General features: G+C 46.0%; 1 protein-coding gene and 1 long non-coding RNA gene across 2 annotated transcripts; one reads left to right on the plus strand and one right to left on the minus strand.

Annotated features, from left to right (window-relative positions):
• Window positions 1-2250: 2250 nt before the first annotated feature.
• On the minus strand, window positions 2251-4540 carry LOC121141364. Its single transcript, XR_005878257.1, has 2 exons — window positions 4206-4540; window positions 2251-3088 (listed from the first exon to the last, which is right to left on the minus strand). It is a non-coding gene; the product is annotated as an uncharacterized LOC121141364 (long non-coding RNA).
• Window positions 2826-21769, plus strand: Trim16 (tripartite motif containing 16). The gene is made up of 6 exons (XM_040748853.1): window positions 2826-3326; window positions 9913-10008; window positions 14348-14581; window positions 16778-16943; window positions 17353-17448; window positions 20858-21769. Exons 1-6 carry the CDS (start codon window positions 2826-2828, stop codon window positions 21439-21441), a joined length of 1677 nt encoding a protein of 558 aa, XP_040604787.1. The 3' UTR covers window positions 21442-21769.
• Window positions 21770-23249: the final 1480 nt, after the last annotated feature.

Genomic DNA, 23249 nt, shown 5'->3' on the forward strand with positions numbered 1-23249 from the left:
TTTCTCCTCCACCTTAGAGGCTATAGAATGGGCCAGTCAGGGCAACTACTTCCTCCTTCTGAGAAAGATCAGAGGCATGTGGGCAAATGAGTTCAGCTTCTGGTAAGTACTAGGTCATGCTGGAAATATCCGTTGGTATTGAAGAAGTGTTGAGAATGAACTGGCTGGTTGGACAAGCTTTCTCCTGGCTGGAGATAGAACAACCATGAAATTAAGTTCTGAGAAATGTCTTCTGGGGATCTTCCAAGGGTGGGACACTTAGGAACAAGGACACTTGGGCAGCTTTTCATGGTTAAAATACAGACGCTAGGAAATCATGGCATGGGTGCCCTATGGTGTCTTCAAAGTACACAGGGCTGCACCAGGGTCGAGATTTTAGCCTCTCATGTGCTCTGATCCTGAGGACCATGTGGATTTCTTGGGTGTTTGACATGTTCTGCATGGCAGAACTGCATGGCAGATACCGTAGCAGAGCAACCCCAATCCTAAAGTCCACGGTTTACCGACCCAAAATCTTCTCCCTCACCGTCTCTCTCTCTATTCTGAAAGTTCTCCAAACCACCTGAGTCTTTATAGGGATCTGGAAAAATCCTGGGGGAAACTTGGAGCATCTCTTGGACACAGAAGTTGGGGTACATGTGCCCTAGAATAGTCCTTCTATTAAACAGTTTGTTATGGGCGTATCCAGGAGAGCTCTTTCCACCAGGAACCACTTGCTTCCCATTCCATCCTCTGGTCATGTGCCATGAGCAGTTTCATTCCCCTCCTTACCCTCCAAATTCATACACTGGTTATAACCCCCCGCTATCTCAGAACGTGACTACATTTGGAAGTAGGTCTTTGAACAGGTAACCAAGGCAAGATGAGGCAAGGTGGTTCCCCAATCCAGCCTCACTGATGTCTCTCTAAGAATGGGCAATGAGGACACAGATAAGCATTGGGAAGATGATGTGAAGAATGGGGGAGGACACCACAATCCAAGGAGCGAGGCCTCAGAGGAAGGCTATGGCTACTACAGCCATCTCCATGCATTGATATCCCATCTGCAGAATTGTCAGGAAATTAATTTCTGTTTAAAAGTCAGCCGGTCTGTGGCACTTTGTTAAGACAGCCTGGGAAGATGGAGGATGTCTTATCTAGGAACACTTCTATTAGATGGATGTAGGTCTAGGTTAGTACTTTTCCCTCCCTGAAACCACAGAGTAGGATATGTGGTCTGGAAAGGCTGTGTGGAGCTATCTGTGGAAGGGGACAGTGTCTTCCCTGGTTTCCCCGACTCTTTTCCACTACCACCTATTCCCTGTCAGCTTCTGGAATGCACTAGAAGCTGAGACTGGGGGACTAGGAGTAGAAACACGCGTTGTGTCCTGCAGTTATGGAAGCAGGCTGCTGCACAGGATGGCAAACACAGAGACCAGGACCTTTGCAAAAGAGAAACATCATATTTGAAGGCAGCTGAGGTGGGCACAGAAAGGGAGACGCACAATCAAGTCCCACTCCTGGAGGATGGGGTCTGGTGACATTTACGGGACAAAGAAGCAGGGTGGGGGAAGGGTGTCAGGGTGATGGTCTTCATGGCTCTTCACGGGAGGTGTGTTCAGAACATACCAACGTTACAATGTTCTGAAGGTAGCAGCTTTGATTCTCCGATGCCAAAAGGTCACCCACTGGTCACCTGCTCAGATCCAGATGAGTCAATTTCAACAAAAAGCCTTCAAGTTTCAGAGGAGTGACCCAGGCAACCATTATCATCAGAACCCACATGCTAGAGGTGTTCGTGGCAGAGAGCAGAGGACCAAGAAGCTGCCCAGCGGTGTGGGCTCTCAAACGAGAGATGTTTTTTAAAGGTCAACTAGAAGTGGGGCTGGGAAGGTGGTCCAGGGGCAAAGTGCTTGCTAGGCATGCACGAGGACCTGAGTTTGATCACCGGTACCCATGCAATGGTGCTCCATGCAACAGTGCTCATTTGCAACCCCAGCACTGGGCAGCAGAGGCAAGAACGTCCCTGGGACTTGCTGGCCAGCTGCTCTAGATGACCTAGCAAGTTCCAGATTCACTGAGAGAGCCCGTCTCAAAAAATGAGGTGGAGAGCGATTGAGGAAGACACCACATTCTTTGAGCTCTGTCTCTGTCTGTCTGTCTGTCTGTCTGTCTGTCTGTCTGTCTGTCTCTCTCATGAACCTACACACACAAAACCAAAAATAAAATGGAAGTCAGCTAGTCAGCTAAAAGCAAGTTATTAACAGCAAATGAAGCTAGATGGTATTTATTTATTTAGGTCATAGTTTTTGCAGTGGTGGGGGGAACCAAGCTGGTGTCTCATTTAGGGTAAGTAGCTGATCTAATGTTAAAGTCCTTGTATTTTGGATCCCTTTAAAACATACAAAACAAACATATGGCTTGTGGGAACACTCCAAGCCACACAGGCTTACAATAGAGCTCAGGAATCTTGCTGTTTTCCAGACCCAGAGGCTCATGTGGTCTCCCTCAGAGCCTATGGGAGGCGAGACAAACGAGTTCCAAATGAATAGAAGTTTCTGGGCTGGACTGGGAATAGGAAGAAGTCTGAGCCAGTGAAGAGACTTCAGAGACAAAGGGCAGTCCTGAGCTTGAGTGCCATTTGTCTTGTCACTGGGGCTGGCTCCTCCTCCGATTCAGAGGAACCCAGTCCTGTCTGAGTAACTGAGCTTCCTCGGGAGGAAGGAAACAGTTAACGTCTCAGGGCAGCTGCAATCAGCTAGGCGTGGCTCTTTGGTCTGACTTGGGCTACACAGATCCCGAGCCAAGGGGCAGAGGAAGGACGCCTTAGTCCGCAGAGCCTCCAGATGGCTGAACTGGATCTGATTGCCCCAGGGCCACTGACTGGGATCACCGTTCGTCCTTCGGCTCCTCTGGACCCAGAACCTGGGCCAGCTATCCCAGTAGAAGAAGAGGATGTGGACTCTGTGGGGAAGCCAGGAGAGGAAACCCAGGGCCAGGGCTGCGATCCCGCAGAAGTCGGGGCTCCTGGTGATGAGGGGGAGGAGGAGATCCTGTGTGACTTCTGTCTTGGGGCCAGCAGAGTAAGGGCAGTGAAGTCTTGTCTGACCTGCATGGTGAATTACTGTGAAGAGCACCTGCGACCACACCAGGAGAACAGCAAACTGCACAGCCACCAGCTGACAGAACCGGCAAAGGACCAGGATCTGCGGACCTGCCCTGCCCACCACAGCCCTCTGGTTGCCTTCTGTCACACACACCAGCAATGCATCTGCCAGGCCTGTGGCGAGGGCGAGCACAGGGGCCACAACACCGGCTCCCTAGACGCAGCCCGTAGGAACAAAGAGGTGAGAGAGGGGTCTGTCCACATGGGAGGGGACAGTGGGAGATGCTGTACCCAGGGAGAGGCCAGACATGCCACCACTCCTGGATCTGTTGATGTCCCTTTGTGTTCTGAGGTCACAGACAAGGACTTCGGCTTGTAGTGCCTGGGTGTAAGCGAATACCTACAGTGTAAGTAAATACCTATAGCCGTTGGCTTTGGAAACAAAAGTGGGTCACTGTCCCCATCCCTGAGTCCCTGTTGCTGTGCAGTGTCTACTGCCTCTGTCCCTGCGTGGGAATTTTCGCCCGCTTCTTGTTAGTGTTTGGTAATGTGTGTTTGGGTGTGGACTTGAGAAATTTTGCCTCAGGAGGGTGGTATTTCCCTCTGACAGGATTTATGAAGCATATTTACTATCAGCCCACGAAATACAAACCTTGGCAGAAGTCCAAGAGAAAAGACTAAACCTCAAGCTTCATTTCTCGTTTTCTTTTTACCGCAAAAGAAGTCAGTATAAAAGGCTGCGTTAGAGTTTAAAAAAAAAAAAGCCAAGATAACAGAATTTGAAACACACGCTGAGGTTAGTGCCAAGGACAACTTAACTGACTGGAAAATAAAAGTTTCTTATCAGATAGGGCTATCAGGAGTGGATAAGAAATACTGTGCTCACCGGGCGGTGGTGGCTCACGCCTTTAATCCCAGCACTTGGGAGGCAGAGGCAGGTGGATCTCTGTGAGTTCGAGACCCGCCTGGTCTACGAGAGCTAGTTCCAGGACAGCCTCCAAAGCCATAGAAAAACCTTGTCTTGAAAAACAAAAACAAAAACAAAAAAAGAAATACCTCGCTCACAGTCTGAAATTTTACTTCCATCAGCTAAAGAAACCGTTTCTGGAACACTGCTTACCTTTGTCCTAAAGCCAAAAAGCCCAGATGAGACGTTGGGGATGATTGCACAGCTTTACATGGCTCTTTCTCCCACTTTGAGTTTTTCCTGGTAGGAAGTGAGGCTGACTCTTGTCCCACAGGCCCTGCTTCCCACTCGAGGCTGTTCCCTCTCTGGACTGCCCACAGCTGACAGGGCCACCGTCATTTTGTGGCACGTGTTCCTGGGCAGTTAAAGAAAGAGGTACCTGGGTAAAGGCTTTCCTCACCAGGCTACTTCCTCTGTACCTATGCCAGAGGTAGATTCTCTCTAGCCCTAGTGGGTGTTGTTCTTGAAAGTTCTGCATTCCAGATGTCAGTGAGTCACCATTTCCGGCCTGGGAAACTACTTGCCGACTGTTTCCAGTGTTTCCATTATCAGAGGATGTCCTGTAAGGAAAGCATAGAAATCAGCAAATCCATAAAAGGAGAGGGCCCCACCCCACGGAGGGAGACAACCCTTGCTGGGCATTGCCACTTCATACTTTTTATGGATTTTTCCCATCTGAAATTTCAATGAGGGCTCTGATTGTCTCTACTGTACTTGTTCATGTTCACACAGTTGATGAATGAGTCACGGAAGCTCCTTATTGGAGAAAAATGAAGGAAAACTCAAATCACAACCTTGTAATCTTAATATTTATTTTATATGTGGATATGTATTCATGTGTGTGCATGTGTGTGTGTGCATGCCTGTGCTAACCTCAGGTATTGTCCTATAGGTATGCAGTGAAATATGGTTATATGTACCTCCCCATTTCCTCCTCCACCTCTTCCAAATACACCCAATCTGTCCCCTTCCAACTCATCATCTTTTGTTTTTTATAATCCACTAAGTCCAGTTAGTACTGCTTGTTTGAGCATGGGTGTTGGGTCATCCGTGGGAGCATGGGAATCCTACCAGGCCACATCCTCAAAGGAGAGTGATCTTCCTTGCCCTGCTCCACCCCAGTACATATCAACCGCCAATAGCTCCTATTGTTTTGAGACAGGGCTTCTTCTCATTTAGATGTAAGTTAACCAAACAGCCAAGGCTGCCTGACCAGCAAAGTCCAGGGATCCACCTGTCTCTGCCTCCCCAGCACTGGGTTATAATCACACAGCACTATACCTAAATGTTTTTTAACCTGAAAAATCTTTTAGATTTATTTTATGTGTATATTTTATCTTCAGGCATGTATGGACATCACCTGTGTGACTGGTACTTGTGGAGGTCAGAAGAGGGTGTTGGATCTCCTGGAACCAGAGTTACAGAGAGTTGTGAGCTATCACAATGGTGCTGAAAACCAAATCCAGGTGTCCTTTGCAATTGCAGAAAGTGCTCTTAATGGTTGAACCATCTCTCCAGTTCCCAGCTTTAAAAAAATATTTATTTATTTTCATTTTATGTATATGGATGTTTTGTCTGCATGGCAGATACCAGAAGTACAGACAGTCATGAGCCACCCAGTGGGTGCTGGGAATTCAACCCAGTCCTCTGGAGAGTAGCCAGAGCTCTTAATGGCTGAGCTATCCCTTCAGCACCCCCCAGCGTTTTCAAATGTAAGTTCTGGGTATTGAATTTAGGTCCTCATGCTTGCACAGCAAGCACTTTACTGACTGAACTGTCTCCCCAGACCTAAGCTTACTTAAAGAGAATAACAAAACAACCATTAAGACAGAATAACAAAGCGTGGAGGTGGTGGCCCACGCCTTTAATCCCAGCACTCGGGAGGCAGAGGCAGGAGGATCTCTGTGAGTTCAAGGCCTGCCTGGTCTACAGAGCTAGTTCCAGGACAGCCAGGACGGTCATATAGAGAAACCCTGACTGGAAAGACAAACAAACAAACAAACAAAACCCCAGATAAATAACAAACAAACAAAACCAACCATGATCTGGTGTACACACATTAGAGACATTTGGGCATAGCATGTTGTTATTCTCTTTGGATATAGTATCTGAATTTTATGAATTTCTCACTGGAAAACTTATGCATGAGGATGTTAAAGACAATCTCTAACAAACAATGCAACAGATTTGAGTAGGGAGGAAGTTCTCCACCCCAACTCCAGATTCCCTTCCTCTGCTCAAAACATCTATGTCCGGTTCCTTCAGAAATGCTGTGAGCCTGTACCAACACAGAAACAATACAAACTGAAGGCTAGACCTCCCAGTACCACAGAGACTTGGGTGAGCACTTTGGGCAGGAGGAGCAGTGAGGAGCACATACAGAGAGCCTCAGATGTACACATCTGAGGAGACAGCTGTGCAACACAAAATGCTGGCTGAGAGGTTGTGGGGGTGTAGTGCCACCGCCCCGTGCCATGGCCCCCTCTTTCTGGTTTGCTTAGAGAGCCATGTCCTTTCATCCTATGTCCTTATTGTCAGCTCAGAGAGCAAGTTTACTCTGTGGGTGCAGCCACACTATAAGTGGCTCCACAAAGTCTTAGAAGCCAAAAGATTTATTGCAAGGAGCCCAGCTCAAGAGACAGTATCTTGAGGAGACAAGCACTATTAGGATTGTTGGGAAAGGCTTATTTGACATATCGAAGGTTCCTTTCAGCTAGGCCTACACCTCCTGGAGGCAAACTTGCTTTCTGAAGGTCACTCTGGAGCCAGTCAAGGGCTAATAACTCATGCAGGCATGTGTGCACAGAAAATGGCAAAGTAAGGTCAGCTGGGAGGGCACAGAGTGACGCTTCTGTCAGCCATATGAGTCCTTTCTGAAGTGCCATGGCTACCACCAGTTAGACTGACGGAGGAAAACTAGGTGTCGAGAGCTGGATGCACCTGACTGCTGGTTCCATCCTGATGAACTTCCAGAGCTCAGCTGCTCCTAACAGAGACCTTGGTGCTCCTCTCAGCTCTAGCTGAGCATCCTGAGACCCCTTTTACCTTGTCGGAATTGCAGGCCTGCCAGCATGGAAATGAGAGCTCCATCTCCACTGTCATCCCCAGCCCAACCGGTGTGTGTGTGTGTGTGTGTGTGTGTGTGTGTGTGTGTGTGTGTGCGTGTAATTTAGGTTCCCGGGACTACTTTTGTTATTCTCTCTGCCCCAGAAAGGGCATGTGGTTCCTTGCTGCTTTTCAGAGTGCATCTGATGGGTTAAGTTGGTTCGATGGTTGTACTGTGTAACCTCAGGGAGTTTGGGTTCAGGAAGCTATGACACATACTATGATTTCATGGCATGCCAAAGGGTTGGTCCAGCACAATTGCTGTTTGAAGTGGGGAGCTGGCCTGGAAGTGACGTCAGGGCCGTGCTCCTGGAGGAGGGCAGGCCTGAGTTAAATCATTCCTCAGGCCTTTGAAGATCACTAGTGCCAGGTCACTAGCTCAAGCTTAGTATTGATTCCAGAAGGTCAAGATGGATCCTGATTGTGCCCAATCTCCATGAAGAGAAGGTACCAACCATCCGAGAACTGGAAGGTTTTGTGCTTGTCTGGAGAGTTGTCACCCGGCATCACCCAGTCTCCTTGCTGGTGGTAGTCAATAGGTAGTATGGGGCTACTGAGGGTGATAATTTCTCACAGAGACCTAAATGAGTGTCTTGGGGTCAATATTGTATAACTTGTTTACTCACAAGCACCAGACTATCTCACTATGTTTTCCAAGAGGCATGAGTGTGTGTGATCTTATTGCATGCAGTAGGTGCTGGTGCAGCCATGGAGGAATGGAGTCAGAGTCCAGGTCTAACTCATGTGATGCTATAGGCAAAGTCAGTCTTACAGCAGAGTAGAAACTAAATGACTCGACAAGATCCTGCGGCCAGGAACAAGGTCTTCATACCCCAGTATGGTCCTTTCTCAGTGCTCTCCCACTCTGTGCTCTCTGCTAGAAGACACGGTAGTCTGTACTCCCTGGCAGCACTGTCCTGTTGTCAGGCCGGGTGCACTCGGGTCTGAGATGAGTGTACGGCCTCTCTCTTAGGGGACTCTGAGGTCAGAGTCTAAGGCAGCCCATCATTTTCTAGGAACAGGAATAACTGGAGAGACAAGACTCCAACACAGCCCCACCTTTTGTGGTAATCCGGAGCGATGACTCAGAGGGTCCTCCTCTGGTGTGTAGGCATCCCTTTCTCCTATTATGGAAGTCTGAGGGCAGAGGCGAGAAATCCCTTGCTGGAAACCCTGGGTGTCTCTCGAAAGCTTGGCTGGGATAGCCACTTTAAAACACACTTGTGGCACCACTACTCAGATGACCCAAGCTGCTGGGGCATGCTCTGTCGTGTCTTCCAGTTCCTTCAAAACAGCAATTCACCTTTTCCTCCTCGACCCTGGGTCTGGGTCACTGCAAAAGATTCCAAGATTGTCCTTAAATAGGCCCAGCACTCCTCCTCTCCATTCCCCAGTCATACACTTATAGGCATCAGGTCTCAAGTGTCAAGGGTGTGATCCCCAGGCACCCTCAGCTTCACTCCAGTGACCTGGAGCTTGTGTAAAGTTTGCCTGCCCACCCTCTTCAATGACCCAGTGCTCTGCCTACTGATGTTCCTTCACTGTGTGTGTGTGGGGGGGGGGAGTGAAGGGAGGTGTGAAACTCCTCCAGGCTTCATGGGAAAATAGCCGGATGCTTAATTTATGACTTCTGAGGTCTATTGGGCATAATGCCTTGGTTTGAAACATAGACAGAAGCTATTAAAAGCATGGAGAGCTGTCTGTTTATTAGGTGTGTGTGCTTTGTTTTTCCTTCCTTCCTTCCTTCCTTCCTTCCTTCCTTCCTTCCTTCCTTCCTTCCTTCCTTCCCTCCCTATCTCATGCCCTTGTGGACACAGGAAAGTGGCAGTACCTCTAAGGTTTGCAAAGGCTTAGGTTCTCTGTGTTTGCAGATTGTCTTTTTGGCAGATGATGGTGTCCTCTGAGCCCAGGAGCCAAGAGTGAAGAGTCAAGGCAGGGAAACCTAAGATTCTCAGGCAGGCACTTGCTTTGGCTTGGGCAGGGATGGGGTGGGGAGGGTAGAACTTGCTTTCAGGTGCAAACATGGAACATGAATAGGAAGCAGCTATGGTGGCAAACATGGTGGTGACTGGCTGAATCTTGTGGAGCACTTCACCAGGTGGTTGTTTTTGAGCAGTGAACCCCTTCTGTGACAGTCTTAGTTCAGGGTCTCTCTTTTCAAAGTTTATTTGCATCTTCGTATATACAGGACCTTTTTATGGGAAGTCTTGCTCCCAAAGCACTTGCCCTATGTCCTGTACAGAGCATGAGACTTCTCCACTCTTGTCTGCATCTCTAATTTCTCATGCTAATTTCCTTGACAAGTTGCATGTTTTTTCCTTCCCACCGTTGCTCTCTCTCACTGCAGACCTGGATGAGGGCAGTGAGCAGTAACTGTGACTCAGCCTGAATGTTTGTCTGTCTTGAGATGTCCTCTGCCAAACAAGTTAGGTTATTACTTTTGAATTCACCCTGAATTAACTTCTCAGGACACAGGCAGAATGTAGCTAGATTCTTGGCCAGAGTGGGACATAAATGACCTGTATTCCAGCACAGCATTCATGCTTAGGACATGATAGCTGGTTCATGTTGAATTCAGTCCCGGGAGGCACTGACACCTGTCTGACCCTTTGTGCCTCTAGGCTGGCTTCTGAGATCAGCTTTAAATGTCATGCTCTCCTTTCAGGAGAGAAAGACAGAACACGCTATTGCTCTTGGGGACTATCTGTATACACCAGACTCTTTGCTCCTTAATTTTCTCCCTTTTCCTTCTCAGGCTGACCTTCGGTGCATGCAGTTGGACCTGGAGCAGAAGCTCAAGCTGAATGAAAATGCCATTGCCAGGCTCCAAGCCAACCACAAGTCTGTTTTGGTAAGACTGGTTCGGGTCACCTCTCTTGCTTCAGCATACTTGGCTGCCACTGCAGTTAGTGAGATCCGATTGGGGCTGTGGAATGTGGGTTGAAGAGCCAGGGGTCTCAGCAAATGAGAGTAGCAGGCACAGTTGGTCATGTTATGCGGTGCCTTCACCTTGTCAGGATTTCTTATAAAATTGCCTTAAGCAAGCTGGAGAGACGGCTCAGTGGTTAAGAGTACCAGCTGCCTTTTCGAAGGACCCCAGTTCCATTCCCAGCACCCATGTGGCAGCTCACAACTGTCTGTACCTCTAGTTTCAGGGGATCTAATGACCTCTTCTTGCTGCCATGAGCATCAGGCGTGTGGTATGCAGATGTAAATGCAGGCAAAGATCCATACATATAAAATAAATAAGAATTTTTTATGTTAACTTAAGTTTTAAAACTGGGTAAGTGTTTCACCTTTTAATAATATGAAATAGATGCAAATTAGTCTTGGACTAACAGCTTTCTTAATTTTATATGTGCATATTCTCTCTCTGTCTTTTTCTCCCTCTCTCCTTCCTTCTGGGGGACACACTCACTATCTTTATTTTTCTTTTAACAGAGTTTCACTTTGTAGCTCACACTAGTTTAGAACTCACTATGTAGAGCCCATAGCACCAAGCTCTTAGCAATTCTCCTGCAGCAGCCTCTCAAGTGCTGCTGGGATTATAGACACACACCACCATATCAAGATTTTTATATGTTTTCTTAACTAAGGGAAATGTGTTCGTATGTGTGTGCTTGTGATTGGAGATGTGTAGTCAGAGCTCCAGGAATTACGTGTCCCCTAGCTTCTTCTATCCCTGGAGGATGGTCTATTGGAAGCTGCAAAAAAGAATCAAGAACTCCTAGATTAGTCAGTGGCATTCAGTAAGGTCAATGCTATGACAGGCAGCTTAGCTTTAGTCTCTTTTGGTTTGATTTTAATTTCCCAATAGTAAGTTCCGTAAATACCATTGGTGACAAGCCAAGAGCCATCACTCAGAAGAGAATGCAGGGCACCTACCCTATGGCAATGACTTTGCATGCTGAGAATGAATGATTCTGCCCATCTGATTGTTCATCATTCATCCACAGTTTATCCACCTACCCACCTATATATTCACCTACTCATCTGCTTATCTACATGCCCATCCATCCATCCATCCATCCATCCATCCATCCATCCACCCACTCACTCATACACTTATTCTAATCTAGTATCCAACTTAATTTTTGTCTCCTGAATGTTTATAACCAACTAGCTGTTTATAACCAACTCCTTATCCACAGTTGTTAATTAGGCCACAGGCCTTCTAACTGCTGTGTTCCCTGTGCCTCCCAGCAGTCAGGGCACACCCCTGCAGTCTCTCCCTCTTAAGACAGAGTTGATAAGTCAGGCCTATCCCTTGCAGCTAAGTCAGGCTAGGTCATAGTGTACTGCTTATGCCTGGTCCTATGGACTGAGGGACCCCTTTTGTTCTAGGAATTGGCAGGGAATTTACATACCTAGAGATTCCTGTCTCTCTCTTCAGGGTCCCTCTTGGCTGCCGATGGCCATGAGGTGCTAGCTTGAACAAAGCTAAGCAATCTTTCATGGCGGATGTCAGCGTCCTCTGTACAGACCTCGTTTTCTTTGTTATAGGTACATTATCTTTCTAAAGAAAGAAAAAATCGCTCCTGTAAAGTCTCAGAGACTTGATTTGCAAGTTCTGAACGATTTGGAGGATCACACAGGATGCTGTCTGGGTCTTTAATCTGACTCCTACTTAGTTCTCATAATGATATGGTGACCAGAGAGGTATTGTAATGGCCCTCATATACCAGGAATGTGGAGACATTGTTAAGACTGTCTTGGACTCTTCACAGTGACTGGATGGGAGAATCTGGGATTGTTGTTTTCTTGTCCCAAGAATGATTCAGTGCATTACTGGGTATGTGCACCATCCTCAAATTTTTAAATCACTAACTAGTGACTACTTTGATCTGTTCATGGCTCTTTCTTTGCATGGCTTGGGAAGTAATTAATATCCTTCACACATCCCATTGATATGCAAATAAACATTTCTTAACGGGAAAGCTTAGGAAGGAGATGCCCCAGCAGGATCAGGAAGGAGTCTCATCCACCAGCATCATCATGCATCATCAGATGCCTCCCTTATGCTAGCCTTCATCAGGATGGCCTCTGATGGGATGGGGAGGAATATGACCTTGAAATTTGTCTTCAGACTAATGCCATTTAAACTCACATAATTGTTCTTTTATGAGGAACCTACATATTGTAATTATGGAGGTTAAATGGACTATGTTATTTTCCCCATGACATCCTCATATTGATTTCCATGTCTTTTTCTGTTCCTGGATTTTAGAGTCTGCTTAAAAAGTGGCTGTAAGTCAGAGAAGCCAAAGCCGAGCAGTGTGACACTGCACTGTTCTTACTTGTCTAGGAATTCTTAACTCTTTTCTCCAGCCTCCAGCACGTAAGACTAGTGATCCGCTCAGACAGAGCGTCCTCCCATGATAGAAGAAGCCTGGGCATGTACAGTTCCTGGAGCTCTGAGCAAAAACCTCCATACACACCCTCCCATGCAAACACACCCTGACTCAAAAAGCAGACACAAGCTTGTTAAGGTGACCTGTAATCTCAGCTCTTGGGAGGCTGAGGCAGGAGGATTGCTGAGAGTTTAAAGCCAGTCTGGACAGGGAGTGGGCAGGGTAGGGAGTCCCTCCATGCTTCTATAGCTTGGGAAACATGTATGTCTCCCGCTTGATGGGTGGGAAGGGTGAGCCAGAGAGCTAGAATGAGTTCGTTGATGTGCAGCTTGGATGAGACACTAACAGTGAGACACCAGCAGAGCTACAGCCCCCATCCCAATCCCTTATAACAAAGGCTATAAGTAAAACTGACCTGTCTTCCAAGGTAGATCCCTCCATCTTTTCTTTCATTCTCTATTTTCAGCATTAAAATGTAGTTTGACATTTAGATTGAAATCTGACCATATTCTGAGACAGTGTACCACGATGAGTCCATATTCCATGGCTATAGCAAAGTGCTTGAGCCGAGTTCTTTGTAAATGAAAATAAGTTTGCTTAGCTCACAGTTTTGGGGGTTCATAATCGTATGTGTACAAGCTGGGTCCTGGTGAGGTCTCATGGTGACTAGCACCACTGTGTCAAGAATGTGTGCAGGAGAGAGACAAAGAGAGGCCAGGAGAGCAAGACTCACTTTTTAATAACAACCCACTCACAGGAACTGATGAGGGTTGGGTCCAGGAAAACAACCTCAGTTCCTTCTGAGGGTATGGGCAGAGCCCTCTAAGACTCTTTCATTTCCTTCCACTGCAACACCTGACACGCTGGGAACTAAGTGGTCCAGCACACGGACAAACTGCATCTGGGCCATGGCTGTGATCAAACACAGGGGTGCTGATCATAGCCCTGTGATTTTGGGCAAATCACTGAATTTGCTGGTGTCTCAGTGTCTTCATTTCAGAGACAGGGAGCATAACGGTGCCTTCTTGTTAGGGTGGATGCAAGGAGATGGGAAGTTTGCTCCAGTGCCTGCAACAGAGTGACACAGACCATGGAGAGAGATCTCAGCTATGTGGGAGATGGTGGTGTGAAAGTTGCTGAAGCCGGCAGAGAATGGGCCCTGGGCTATGGGGTGGGGATACAGGGATTAGGGCAAAGGAATCAGAGATGTGCACAGTCACCAACAGTCTCTAACCCTTCGTGGTGACTGCCTGCTAGAGACACTGTAACATCAGATGCACTTTTGGCTTAGACCATGGTCACTAAACAAGGCGCAGTGAAATGCTAAGGATGCTTTCCCAAAACGGCACAGTCATTTCTCTCTTGAAATATATTTATCAAATATACTGAAAACTGGTACTGCCCTTGTGACAATCAGTACAGTGGTTCTCACAGCCTGTGGGTCATAAGCCCTATGGGTCAAACGACCCGTTCACAGGGGTTGCCTAAGACCACTGGAAAAACACAGATACTTACATTGTGATTCATAACAGTAGCAAAATTACAGTTATGAAGCTGCAACAAAGATTATTCTATGGCTGGGAGTCATCACAACATGAGGAACTGTATTAAACGGTCACAGAAAAGGAAGTTTGAGAACCACTGAATCATTATATACCTGGAAGAGTACATCTATTTTCCCAGGAACCCAGAATCCCCACAGGAACAAAACCACCTTTTACAGTCTGATGTTCCTTAGCCTTTGGGCTTCTCAGCTTCATGGTTATGTATGTTGAGCTTTGAACATGTCGGAGACCTCTGTAATGGAGTCTTGCCTGCTTCCCACTCAACCTCCAACAGGTGTCGGTGTCAGAGGTGAAGGTGGTGGCTGAAGAGAAGTTTGGGGAACTCCTTGCGGCTATGAGGAAGGCCCAGGCTGACGTCATGCTTTTCTTAGAGGAGAAAGAACAGGCTGCACTGAATCAGGTCAATGGCATCAAGACCCACCTGGAGTACAGAAGCATCGAGATGGAGAAAAGCAAGCAGGAGCTGGAGAAGTTAGCCGCCATCAGCAACACTGTGCTCTTCCTGGAGGTACGGAGGCTGTGTGTGTGTGTGTGTGTGTGTGTGTGTGTGTGTGTGTGTGGTGGGGGAGGGCAGCGGGGACCCTCGATCCATCTGGCCTGAGACATACTGTGAATGGGACTGTCTTTTCATACAGAGAACTGTAAAAGCAGGGGATTCAGGTCTTGATTCATCAGGAAACAGTAATCCAGGAGGGACAGGGAGGACTGCTCAGAGTGGGGAGGATCCTGGAAGGTGGCTCAAGTTCCAGGTTCTGTACTAGCTAGATAGAGACCACCAGCCGTAGAGAGCACGGCTACGCTTTGACAAGGAGTGGGTGTGGGGGTCTGTGGTGATGGAAAATGACCCTGGCAGGGCCAGACCAGCATGTAACTATGAAGGACTTTAGGCAGGAAGTGAAGAGCATGGAGATGTTTCATGAAATACTCCAGCAGTTGTGCGAGATGGGAGAGACTGTCTGGTTTTCAGATTGGGCTGTGCCCACTGTGGTAACTGAGGACTTAGCAATGGGAATGGAACTCTCCGCCTCACAATGTATCATGTGCATGGGAGGCACAAGCCAGTTAGCCCTAGGTCTACAGAACAAGCCGTCTTCTAGGATAACACTGCACATGGTCTTGGATCTGTCACTAGATTTCACTGTGTAGTGTTTAAAAACCTCACCCAAACTCTCAAGGGCATCAAACTCCTCACTTACCAAACCGACAGGCCAGAGTAAATAATCTGCAACTTTTCTTTCAGTTTTACTATTCAAATGCAAACAATTTCTTGCTTTTGTTTTTAAACAATTCCCTTCTGTTTACAGAAAATCAAATACTTAGGGTAAAAACCAGAAATATAGAAAAGAAAAATTAAACAAAAAATGTTTATAACCTCAGTACCCAAAGATAGCCAGCCAATCTTTCAGCAAGTGAAAGAAACGTACCAAAAAGACCAAAAAGTGTGGGCAGTCATTCTTTCTCTCCATTATTTTGCTTTGCAATTCCAAAACACAAAGAAAATGTGAAGATTTGAGTCCCCATTCCATGAGATTCTAGCAAGATCTCTTCTAAAAAGACAAGGTCTCATATATCCCAGGCTGGCCTCTAACTCACCATGTACCCGAGGATGACCTTGAACTTCTGACCTTCCTGTTTCCTCCAAAATGATCAGGTTATAGCAGCAGCCACCACACCCAGTTTATGCCATACTGGGGGTCAAATGCAGGACTTCATGCATGTTAGGCAAGCACTCTTACCAACTCTAGCCCTTGTAACTTTATTTTGAAGATTAAAAACCTTAATAATCATAAAATATATTTTAGCATAATGTAATTCAGTTATAAAACTTAGTGAAAGATAGGTTATTTTCCCACAAATAATTCGGTCAAAGTGACAGCATTTCTTTCTTTATTTAGGCAGGGTTTCCCTACGTAGCCCAGGCTGGCCTTAAACTTGGGCTCCTCCTGCCTCAGCCTACTGAATGCTGACTACTGTCATGGACTGTAACTTACACCGACAGGACTTATGTTTTGCTTCACCTATTTGCATTACTTTTATCTTGCGTGGCACCAAATCAATATACAATAGGAAAGTGCTTGTCTACAGAGCTCTGGTTCGGACTTCTCTTCTATAGGTCTGCTGTGGTAGGACCGATTTCACTCCTGATCTATCCAGCCTGCTCTCTGAAGCCTCATCTGCACCTGAGTAGTGATGTTGTGTTGCACATAAAAAACAATCTTCCCTGATCCTACATTGGGTTTGGAATTTAAGCAGCTTAATGCGATTTATTGATGTATACATATGCTTTACAAATTCTAAAGCAAAGTGCAAGAATAGCAAATGTATGCGTGGGGTTGACAAGGACTGAGGTTTGGCTTGGGAATCCTTAGAACACAGCAGCAGTGTCCAGTTCTCCCATTCTCACTACAACTTGGACTTGAGCTGTGGAAAGAGAAAGAATTCGGGGAGTGGCCGAGGTAAGAATGTTCTCAGTCTCCGGTCCCCAGTCTGAGTTGTGTATGGGAGCTGACATCTTTTAACATTAAGAAATCCACTTTTCCACTTGATTTTAAGATGACTTGCTTCCTTTGTAGGGTCTAGAAGCACAGGAAAAACACTTTATAAGCACTTTCTCAGTGAATCACGCATTGCTATCAGCCCATTTCACAGATGCAGAAAGAGACATGTTGAGAAGAGCTGCCTGGTTCTGTTTCCCCCTCTGCAGGAGTACTGCAAGTTTAAGAAGACAGAAGATTCTGCCTTCCCCAGTGTTTACATAGGGCTGAAGGATAAACTCTCAGGCATCCGCAAGGTCATCACAGACTCAACCCTGCACTTAATCCAGTTGCTAGAGGGCTATAAGGAAAAGCTCCAGGAGTTTGCCAAGGAAGGTGAGGAGCTTTCTAGAATGGTAATGAGGAAAGAGGGAACCTGGGAAGGGAGGGCAAAGGACCCATTTCAAAGCTATTCTTTGGTTAGGCCATTAATGATTCTTATCTCAAATATATATATATATATATATGTATATGTATACATATATATATATTTGCAGCCTGAAGGAGGTACATCTTTCATATTGCATCACCATTTCTATGACTAACTTCTCAGGCTGCTGATGTCTGAGTTTTAAATGGATTCTCTGTCAGTCTGGGGTGTTTTCCAGCAGGGTTTGTCTGGTACGTGGAGTATGAATGGGTTCCCAGATACCAGACCCTCCAGAAGCGTGGAGAAGGGTGGCCTGTTTCTTGAGTTCTCCCAGCCACCTGGACAGGTGCTAATAACAACTCTCTGATTTTCTAGAGGAATATGACATCAGAACTCAAGTGTCTGCCATTGTCCAGCGCAAGTATAGGATCTCAAAACCTGATCCCAGAACCCGGGATGAGTTTCTCCAATGTAAGTTGTGAAAGGCAGCCCCTGCCGACATGCTGATGGCAGTAGAATGCTTGCCTAGGCAAGAACCACCGTATCTCGTAGAGGATTTAGGTTCTTGTAGCCTCTCATCTATTCCTAAATGATATAGTTCGAAGTTTTTAATTGAAAATTTTTCTTCCTGAAATAAATTAAAAAATGCAAAAATTGAATAAAATAAAAATCCATATATTTGTATCTATCACTTAGTTTCTCTAAATTGTTGACATCATATATAACTATGACTCATGATGCAAGAAATTAGCATTGCTGCAATATTATTGACAACTTTGCAGATTTCTTTTTCTGGCGGTCTCAGTTACTTTTCTATTGCTATGATAAAATACCATAACCAAGGCAATTTATAAAATGTAAAATGAAGTGTTTGGTGGGAGTTCACAGTTTCAGAGGGTTAGAGTCCATGACCATCATGGCAGGGACATGGCAGGAAGCAGGCATGGTACTGAAGCCGTAGCTGAGAGTTTACATATTGAGATACAACCTAGAGGCAAGAGAGAAGGAGACACTAGGAATGACACGGGCTTTTGAAACCCCCAAGTGCATCCCCAGTGACACATCTCCATCAAGCGCACACCTCCTAATCCTTCCCAAACAGATCAACTAACTGGGGACCAAGTATTGAAATACATGAGCTTATGAGGGCCATTCTCATTCCAACCATCACATTGTCGCAAGGTTGAACTCAGGAACACAAATGTGTGTCCTAGTTTCCTTTCTGTAGCTGTGATAAAACACTCTGGACAAAAAATAACTTAGGGGAGAAAGGGACTTGTATTACCTCTTACATTTCTGGACACAGTCTATCATTAAGGAAAGTCAGGGCAGAAATTCAAGGCAGGAACTTGAAGCAGAAACCATGAGGGAATGCTGCTTGCTGGTTTGTTCAGTCACAGCCTTATGCTTATTCAGCCAAGGATGGTGGCACCCACAGTGGACTGTGCCTTCCTGTAGCAATTAATAATCGATACTACCTCCCCAGACATGCCTACAGACTAGTCTGACCGAGGCGATTCTATTGAGGCTTTTCTCTTAGGTGACTCTAGGTTAGGTCAAATTGACAAAGCTAACCAGGACCCATGTTCCCATGCTTTCTTAATCCTCTCTAGTCTGCATCAGTCTCTTAGGCTTTCTTTACATTTCATGACCTTGGCATTTTGAAATGTTCTGTCCATTTGCCACATAGTTCATTTTTAAGTCTGCCTCGACAAGATCTTACTGTTATTGCATCGATGTGGTCTGGCAGCACTTTGTCTTTCTTTCTTTCTTCTTTATATTAGAAACAAGCTTGTTTTACATGTCAATCCCAGTTCCCTCCCCCTTCCCTCCTCTCCGGCCCCCCACACTTACCTCCTCCCATGAGTGGAGGCTGGGCTAGGATGCTGGCAGACTCTGGATAGCCTGGTCTGCAGAAGGCAGGCCGGAAACAGGCCCACTCTTGCCTCCGCCCATGGAGCACTTTGTGTTTTGACATAGTGACTCAGTATGTATGTAGCCCAGGCTGGATTTGAACTCTTGCTCCTCTCGTCTCTGCTTCCCAAGTATTGTGATTAGAGATGTGTGCCCATGCCCAACTATAACCATTTTCAAAAAGCACTGCATTTCTAGTCATACATGGTAGAACATACCTATAACCTTAGCAACCTCAAAGCACAGCACTCATGAGACCAAGGTAGGAGAATGGAGTGTTCAGGCCAGCTTAGATTACATGGTGAGATTCTATGCCAATTGACCAACTGACGGACTGGCCCACCGACCAACCAACCAACCAACCAACCAACCAGAATTCCAGCTAGCCAACCTGCCAGTCAGCCAGCCAGCAAGCCAGCCAGCCAGCCAGCCAGCCAGCCAGCCAGCCAGCCAAATGAATGAACACACAAAGCACAAATAAAAGCATTATAGAGACTGGACAGATAGTTTAGTGGTTAAGGATATTTGTTTCACTTTCAGAGGATCCAACTTCAATTCCTAGAACCCAGATAGCAGCTTACAATTGTCTAATTCCAGTTTCAGAGGATCTAACATCCTCTTCTGGATTCTGAGGGCACCAGGTGGGCGCATACAGGCAAACATTTATACACAAGAAATAAAAGTACCACATTTCTCAGCAGTGCTTTGTGTTGTAATAATTTAAGAGACCTATCATACACACATACTGTAGATTTGAAAAAAGCAAGTATCCCCACCACCCATATACAAAAGCCATGTGCATGATATATGTGAAGTTACACATTAACCAGTCTGATTTAGCCATTCCATAGTATATACATATTTCAAAATATCATATTGTGTATAATAAACATAAGAAATTTTTATATGTCAGTTCAGAACTTAAAGTGAAAAAGTACTCATGGTTGTCAACAATTCATCAAGTTTCACCTCCCAACACAAGAAACTTCACTGGAGTCAGTGCTCATTTTTTTGGCATCTTTCTGGAGCATGCAACTGAGGCCTGCTTCTGCGTGGTTTTGGGGAGCAACCACTGTTCCATCTTTTTCTCTTTTACATGGGCCCCAGAAGCCTACAGCTATGTCTTTCTCTTGTTGCAGCTCTGAATGTCTTGGCCTCTACCTACTCTGTTCTCTTCTGTTTCCTGTTGGAAGCATATGTATGTTTTAGAGACAGACATACTACCATATACTAAATGCCACTTGGCCTTAAAGTGAAAAGTTAAGCATATCCTAAGACAATTTGTCTTTCTTTACAAGTGCTTTTACATGTGTTAAACTTTTTTGAATATTATTTTGGCAAATAATACAGCATGCCTTTTGAAATACTATTACTGTGGACAATAATTAGCAGCTTATTACTGTAGGCAAGGCAAGAGTTGCCTATGACTAAGCTGCAGGTGAAGCAAGAAGCTTGAAAGGAGCAACTGGAGTCTCCCAGACCTCCTGCTGTCTGTATTGTAGGAGGGCAAAAGAAATATGAGAAATGATTATGTGTTTGACTTGAGTAACTGTGCATGGAGGTCCTCTTATTAGTCTTTGGGGTTGAGAATAGAAGGCATTTGATAGCATGTCTAAGGCTAATCATGTTAAATGCCGGCCACGGGCTTGACAATGAATGAGTGGATCAAATGTAGGTATAGGAGGATCTGAGTCTCTGAACTCACCACAGACCCATAGACTAGTGCCTGACTTCCTGTATACAGACCATGAATGAATGATCGAGTTAATTTCTTTATTGAGTTCAGGTATTACAGCAAATGCCAATCAACTTGAACTTCAGAAAGGAGTGTGTTCTCTTCACTGGTTTTCATCTGTCTCTTGTCATCGGGGAGCATAGACTGGGGTAAACAGAACCAAAAGATGGGTGTATTTTCACGAATGCCTTGGGGGTCAACTGTGTTTAAAGCTGTCTTCTGTTTCCTCAGATGCATGCGACATCACATTTGACCCAGACACTGCACATAGGTACCTTCGCCTGCAGGAGGACAACCGCAAGGTCACCAACACCACACCCTGGGAGCACCCCTACCCTGACCTCCCCAGCAGATTTTTGCACTGGCGGCAGGTGCTGTCACAACAGAGTCTGTACCTGAACAGGTATTATTTTGAGGTGGAGATCAATGGAGGAGGCACCTACGTTGGCTTGACTTGCAAAGGCATTGACCGTAAAGGGGAGGAACGAAATAGCTGCATTTCTGGAAACAACTTCTCCTGGAGCATTCACTGGAATGGAAAGGAATTCACAGCCTGGCACAGTGACACAGAAACCCCACTCAAGGCTGGCCCTTTCCGGAGGCTCGGGGTTTATGTTAACTTCCCAGGAGGAACCCTGTCCTTCTATGGTGTAGAGTATGACACCATGACTCTGATTCAGAAGTTTGACTGCAAGTTCTCAGAGCCAGTCTATGCTGCCTTCTGGCTGTCTAAGAAAGAAAACTCCATCCGGATTGTGGATCTGGGAGAGGAGCCTGAGAAGCCTGCTCCGTCCACAGCAGAGGCTGCACCCTAGATTCTAGGCTCTGCCTCCCAGACTTTGCTAATTGTGATGACTGGGCTGCAGCTGGTATTTTAAGATAGACAGAAATGTCTGCTGGGGGCAGTTGGTTCTGGAAACTGTCTGAGTCCCGAACAAACTTTCTTGCCTGCTTCTCATTACAGTTTTTGCATGAATGCAGAAACTCTAAGACACCAAAGCCTCTCCCGAAATCTAGTGATGAGTCTGCTCAGGTGACTGCTACCCTTCATCCAGAGCTTATGACTAGGGCTCTTCAGAGCACAACAGGACCGCATAGGGATAATAATAAATCACAAACATATTGCTGTGCATTTCTTACACACTTGACAGGGTCTGGAGTGTTTTCTCTGGGTTAGTTCATGTCATCTTCACAGGGTAAACTTGTCCTCATGCTACACATTAAGAGACAGTGCCAGGGTGACAAGCCTACTTGTTCATGGTCAGTCTGGTCACTCAGTATATGAGGGGTAGAGTTGGGATTCGAGCACAAACAGGCTGTTGTTGAACTTGTGACTATGTGTTATGTTTACCTCCCTAGATCATTGTGGTGATTTGAGAAAAAGGGGCCCCAAAGGAAGTGACACTATTAGGAGGTGTGGCCTTGTTGGAGGAAGTGTGTCACTGTGGGGGCGGGCTTTGAGGTCTCTTTCTCAAGCCTTCCTCAGTGTGACAGTCAGTTGGCTTCCTGCTGCCTCTGAGTCAAGATGTAGCACTTTCAGCTCCAGTACCACATCTGCCTGCATGCTGCCATGCTCCCCTTCGTGATGATAATAGATTGAACCTCTGAAACTGTAAGCAAGAACCTCAGTGAAATGTTTTCCTTATAAGAGTTGCCATGGTCATGGTGTCTCTTCACAGCAATAGTAAACCCTGACAATCATGAATGTTACGTACAAAGGGTAAACCACGTGCTAAGCTGCATAGCCAACCAACAGTGTGTCTTCAGTATCCCTCTTAGAGTTTTTTTTTGCATGTGCCAGGCTCAACTTGGTCATCCAGCCTTCCACCATCCAAGCCCTCATCCCTCACACATAGTTTTGAAAACAGCAAGGTTTAGAACAAATGTTTTAGTGAGGTCTTTTAGGGGAGGATTCGTTGTCCTCACCTCTAAAGTTACCCATGCTTCATGGACTTGTCTCTTATCATCTTGTGCAAACGGATAGCTCTTCAAGAGTTTAGGGACAGTGCTCACCTCTCCTAGGAGCTATTCCCATCTTTATGCTAAGTTGATACTTTCCTCCACTGTTCCCATTTCTCCCGACACTATTGACTACTCCATTCTCTTTTAGACAGAAGACAAACATCCATCAAGCCTTTAGACACTCCATCTTTAAGTAGATTTCTATGGACCTAACCTAAAGTCCCTGGTGGGATTTGCCAGAAATGTTACTTCCCTGTCTTTTCCCATGACCCGTGTCAAGGCAAAATCTCTTCCTGTTCAACCAGTCTTGTGATTCTATCTCAGCTTCATAAAGGGACTCTACCTTTGTCACCAAGGACGTGGGGAGTGTGGTATTTCAATGCTGTTATGTCCTCATATCTGTTGTGCTGAGACACTTTCATGATCTGCCATCTAGTTCATTACCCCTTCTTCTAGCAGAAATAGATTTTTTGCAGAATCAATTGTCTTCTCTTAAATCTGAACCTCGTTAGTAGATATACTGATTATGGTGGGGTTAAATCCAGAATGTGGCAGACTTGCTTAACTTCTGGGTTTAGCTACACACTAGTGGAGGAGAGCTGTGCAGTGGTATGGTTCCCTCTTTGCCTCCCTTTCCCACTGAATGCAATGAAACACCTTT

The sequence above is a fragment of the Mesocricetus auratus genome, unplaced genomic scaffold, assembly GCF_017639785.1.
Source record: "Mesocricetus auratus isolate SY011 unplaced genomic scaffold, BCM_Maur_2.0 Super-Scaffold_100007, whole genome shotgun sequence".
NCBI lineage: Eukaryota > Metazoa > Chordata > Mammalia > Rodentia > Cricetidae > Mesocricetus > Mesocricetus auratus.